The sequence below is a fragment of the Ranitomeya imitator genome, chromosome 9 (genome assembly GCF_032444005.1).
Source record: "Ranitomeya imitator isolate aRanImi1 chromosome 9, aRanImi1.pri, whole genome shotgun sequence".
NCBI classification, from domain to species: Eukaryota; Metazoa; Chordata; class Amphibia; order Anura; family Dendrobatidae; genus Ranitomeya; species Ranitomeya imitator.
The window spans coordinates 80477156-80482209 of record NC_091290.1 but is presented as its reverse complement, the minus strand read 5'-3'; the positions used below and the strand labels follow the sequence as shown (position 1 = coordinate 80482209).

Genomic DNA, 5054 nt, shown 5'->3' with positions numbered 1-5054 from the left:
CAGGATGATATAGTTTAAACACTTTGTGTATACCTAGTAATAACTTTAACCTTTACCCATGTTGCGTACCTGTTGTTTTTACCTTACCCATGTTGTATACCAGTTTGGTTTTTACCCTCATGTTGCGTACCTGTTTGGGTTTACCTTTTAACCATGTTGGGTACCTGTTTGAGTTTCTTTTTAAATCAAGATGTGCATACCCAAAGTTCTACTGTTACCAATAAACCTTTTTTTTACAAAAGTGTTATTTGTTCCTAATGAATAAATACAAGAGATTTTTCAACCAAAAACTTTTATTAACAATGTAACACACAAAAAAATGGGGTACTAAATGTTTTCATACGTCGGGGTGGAGATACTATCGGAGGCACTGTCTGATAGGGACACTTCGACAGTGGGAGTGTGGAGAGAGGAATGTGATGGTGGTGGAGAATGTTCACCGGTTAGGGGTGAAGGAGTGGAGAAAGCTATTGAGCGGGTGGACAAGAAAGTGGGATTGGGGTTAGAAATTTGGTAGGGTGGAGGGGTGTACGAAATGTTTTGGGAGGACTGGGTGGCAGAATGAGTGATGTGTGTAGAAGATGTTTGGGAAGAGGGTGATACAGTCTGTTGGAAGTGGGCAGGGAGAGGAGGTGAGGATGAAGTAGATGGGAAGTTGTATGGGTCTGGATCATCATATGGGTGTGAAGTGGCACGGGAGGGATGCTGATAGTGTGGATGGTGGGAAGGGGCACGGGGCTGGTGGTGTGGCTGGTGGGACGGGGCACGATGTGGATGATGGCGAGTTGGGCGTGATGGGGCAATGTCTGTTTGGCGATACGGGTCAGGAGGATGGTACTGGCTGTAGTGGTGGACAGTGGAGGAAGGGGGGCAAGTTGGAGGATGGTTGGAAGAACTATCTGCTCTAGAGGCAATTAGCGCTAGAGTAGACTGGCAGGATTCCATTACTTGCATCTGCTGAGAAGTAGATAGCGTCTCCATTTGCTCAAGCACCGACTGAAAAAAAGTGTTGTTCGGGGACTGTTTTGCCTCTGAACGCATCGTTACCAGAAGTGTATGCATCTCGAGCATACTTTTATTTATGAAATTGAATCCTGCAGCCATTTGCTCGGACAAAACTTTCAGACAGTTCTGGAACGATGCGTTCAGGTGCAAGAACTCGGGAGCATAACTATGTATCTGACCCCTCTGGCGAAACCGCCCCGATGCTACAGGTGTACTAGAGGTGGCTGCAGCAGAAGGGTGGGGTACAGGAAACGCTATGTTCTCACCAGCAGCTACATGCAATGGAACCGGCCAGGATGCTCCAGTGCTCGTGGATGGGAAAGAGGGATCGGTAGAGTGGGAAGGTGCAGAGTGGGAAAATGCAGAGTGGGAAGGTGCAGAGTGGGAAGGTGCAGAGTGGGAAGGTGCAGAGGGTTCCTCACTGTCAAAGTGTCCCTCGGTGGCGGCCTCTTGAGGGATCGCCCCAGAAGTGTTCAATTGTGCTGCAGGCTCCAGAGTGCTCCCAACGGTACTGTGGAAAAAGAGAGAAACAAACAATTAATATACTGTCATTGCATGGCCCTGGCTGAAAGAGCAAAAGAGGTTAGACATGTAAAACATTAGTGCACGTGGTGGGTAATATTTACCTTCGGGTGACCATCGTTGACCTGAGGAACGACAGGGCCCTTGCGTATTTGTACGTGCTCCTGCGTCCTCCAGATCGACTCCGGGCCTGCATCTCTTTATTGAACTCCTTCTTAAAGCGATCCCTGATCGACCGCCACCTTTTCACAATCCGCTCACCTGTTAAAATAGGAGAAAGACAACTTGGTTAGAAACAGCATTTTAGAATGCATCACCAAAACTGAACTGAGGATACTTACGTTCTTGAATCTGGGCCTGAACATCTAGGTCCTCCCACCTCGGAATCAGTTCACAGCAGATTTGCTCCCAGAGTCGACGGGTCACTGAGAGATCAGCATGGCGGCGGTCACCCATATTCCACAACGGCTCCCTGTCTCTGACAAGATCGATGAGCAGGTCAATATCAAGGCCGACCTCCTCACCGTCCGAATCTGGAGCACGCTGTGAAACCTGTTTGAAAAGGGGGAAAAAATTAACACCAAATTTGAAACATTGCTAACCTGCACCCAAAAAATAACAAAAAACCTACATGACGACGGCCGCCACGTGAATGTCGCCGACGACCCCGGGAGCCACTGGAAGGACCTATTGCTTGGGCACCAGATTCAGAACTCTAGAATACAAAAATAAAAAATTATGGGGTTGTTGGTAGCCATTCTATGTGTTGTGTGCCATGTGATATATATGTTTTGTATGTGTTGTGTGTGGTTTGAAAGTATCAGTTTCTATGTATTTTGTTGTAAGCATCTAGTGTTATGTTTTGTGTGTAGTGTAGGGTGTGTTTCCGCAATACATCACAGATACATACCAATTGTGAGCCCTCTCCGTGGGTTTCTCCACCCCTTCCCTCATCTTCGGGGACCACCTCTTTTCCGGGGGACTCCGCCTCATCAGCTTCCTACGATGAAACATAAAAGAATAGATGATACACACACACACACACACACACCTTTGTGCGTGGACGGCGAGGAGGAGGAGGCCTCCCCGGAGACATGGCTCTCAGCTCTGTGGAAGTCTCTCGGCTCTCGGCTCTGTGGCAGGCTCTCGGCTCCCGGCTCTGTGGCAGGCTCTCGGCTCTGTGGCAGGCTCTCAGCTCTGTGGAAGGCTCCCGGCTCTGTGGCAGGCTCTCAGCTCTGTGGCAGGCTCTCGGCTCTGTGGCAGGCTCTCGGCTCTCGGCTCTGTGGCAGGCTCTCGGCTCCCGGCTCTGTGGCAGGCTCTCAGCTCTGTGGCAGGCTCTAGCTCTGTGGCAGGCTCTCAGCTCTGTGGCAGGCTCTCAGCTCTGTGGCAGGCTCTCGGCTCTGTGGCAGGCTCTCAGCTCCCGGCTCTGTGGCAGGCTCTCAGCTCTGTGGCAGGCTCTCGGCTCTGTGGCAGGCTCTCGGCTCCCGGCTCTGTGGCAGGCTCTCAGCTCTGTGGCAGGCTCTCGGCTCCCGGCTCTGTGGCAGGCTCTCAGCTCTGTGGAATCGGCTCCCGGCTCTGTGGAAGGCTCCCGGCTCTGTGGCAGGCTCTCAGCTCTGTGGCAGGCTCTCAGCTCTGTGGCAGGCTCTCAGCTCTGTGGCAGGCTCTCTGGCTCCTTCCGTCTTGGCAGGGTGTTGGCTCTTCTGCTTTTGGGCTGGAAATGGCTGAAGGCCTCATGGCCCTGCTTTATATATAGTCCAGGGGGCTGATGAAAGTTTTTTGAGCATGCTCAGTGTAAAAAGCTGGATACGGCCGCCGGATCCGATTTTTTCCGGATCCGGCGCTTTCCGGCATCCATAGACATGCATTGTTGTAAAAAGCCGGAAAGACCGGATCCGGCCTTTCCGGCTTTTTCGCCGGAGACAAAAAACGTTACAGTACACGTTTTTTCCAGACGCCGGAATCGACTTGACGCCGGATCCGGCATCAAACCGGAAGGAACGCTGGGCTATCAGGCGCCATCCGGCACCAATAATATTCAATGGGGGAAATGCCGGATCCGTCTTCTCCGGTTTTCTATTCCGTTTTTTGTCGGAAGAGCCGGAATTCGCCTGAAACAAAAAACCTGATGTGTGAAAGCAGCCTTAAATATAACTAATACAAAAACCTGACAGAACTGGCTTGTATAGGGAGATTCCAAGCAGGAGATCTGCTCTATAAGAATATCATGCCCTAATATGACATATGAAAAGGAGTTGCCACCATGACATTACGTTAAAGAGAGTCAATCAAAATAGACCTCTAACTGTACTAGTTACACAGGTTTGTTCTTGCTTCTTTTCATTTTGTGATTTGTTTTCTTTTTTCTGCAAAAATACATCAGCCATTGTAATTCTAGAATATAGGGGGCACCTGAACCTGTGGTAACCTCCTGTCCTCAGTCTGTACCAGCGTCAGTCAAGAAGGTTCACAACTCAAGAGTTTCACTTCTGGATGCATCAGAGCAATGCAGTAATGTGGTTTCACATGTCACCTCAACAAGTCAAACATCACAGACAATTCCTGCTTTTCATCATAGTCCAAGAGAAACAGCCCTGTCAGTGCCCCTCAGAGGCATCTTAGGTTATAAAAAAAGCATTTTCTTGTTGTGTCTATATTTATATACCAAGGAATTGCACATGTTGAGTAGAGTTCTTTTGTTTAACACGGACTATGGTTTTGTTTCCTCTATGATTCCACAAGAAAAATGCAAAAATTCAAAGCTTGAATTTAGTTGAATTCTTTAAAATAAATTACTGCCATTTATCACTGAACAGTGAACATGTAAATGTGTAATAAATCCAGATTCTGTTCTGATCACACTAATGGAACAAGGAAATATTTGTAGGATTTTTTTACTTCATTTATATATGTATTTTTTTAAACATCTTTTTATTTTGAGTGCAAGGGGAATATAGCACAGTAGTACCATTGTACTCCACTGTCTATTACCCTGTGGGTTTTCACACAGGAGCTGCTCCAACTACCAGCAGCAATCAACAAGTCCTATCTCCCCTTATTTGGGCGCTAGTGTTCTGTACCTGTCTGACATATTTTTATTTGGTTTAAAAAGAAAAAAATACAATTCAAATCAAGAAACAGGGAGTCAAGTGTTATAAAGAACTCTTGTTTAGGCTAATTTTCACATCAAGATACTACATTACATAACATGTGAGACGCATAGACTGCTATACCTACAGTAAGTTTGAATAGTTCATTATTTTGAAAGAAAAAGCATATTAAGCACATAAATGAAAGGCCAAATGGATACATTAATGGATTCACTATGATGCACCAGAGTACTACTGTGACAGGTTCATGATTTAGCCTCAGCGACCTAGATTCTGTTAGGTTCGTCATATATCAGACCTAAGATGTCAAAAAAGGCGTCAACAGAAAACCATTCTGGGGCATGTGGGGACAGAGAAAATGTCCAGGTCTGAGGACCCCCTCGCAGAAGGGACATGATTATTCCCACCTGCTGGAACTCC

General features: G+C 47.3%; 1 protein-coding gene across 1 annotated transcript; it reads right to left on the bottom strand.

Moving 5' to 3' along the window:
- Positions 1-275: 275 nt before the first annotated feature.
- LOC138649867 (melanoma-associated antigen C1-like) lies at positions 276-2493 on the bottom strand. Its single transcript, XM_069740592.1, has 3 exons — positions 1869-2493; positions 1632-1788; positions 276-1516 (listed from the first exon to the last, which is right to left on the bottom strand). The coding sequence occupies exons 1-3, from the start codon at positions 1981-1983 to the stop codon at positions 328-330; spliced, it is 1461 nt and encodes a 486-aa protein (XP_069596693.1). The 5' UTR covers positions 1984-2493; the 3' UTR covers positions 276-327.
- Between the last annotated feature and the right edge of the window lie 2561 nt (positions 2494-5054).

Bases quoted from the DNA above. Each gene is read 5' to 3' on its own strand.
- LOC138649867 (XM_069740592.1), bottom strand. From the start codon at position 1,983: ATGGGTGACCGCCGCCATGCTGATCTCTCAGTGACCCGTCGACTCTGG. The intron at 1,789-1,868 runs GTAAGTATCCTC...CTATTTTAACAG, and splicing joins TCAGGCCCAGATTCAAGAAC to GTGAGCGGATTGTGAAAAGG. The intron at 1,517-1,631 runs GTAAATATTACC...CTTTTTCCACAG, and splicing joins TCAACGATGGTCACCCGAAG to TACCGTTGGGAGCACTCTGG.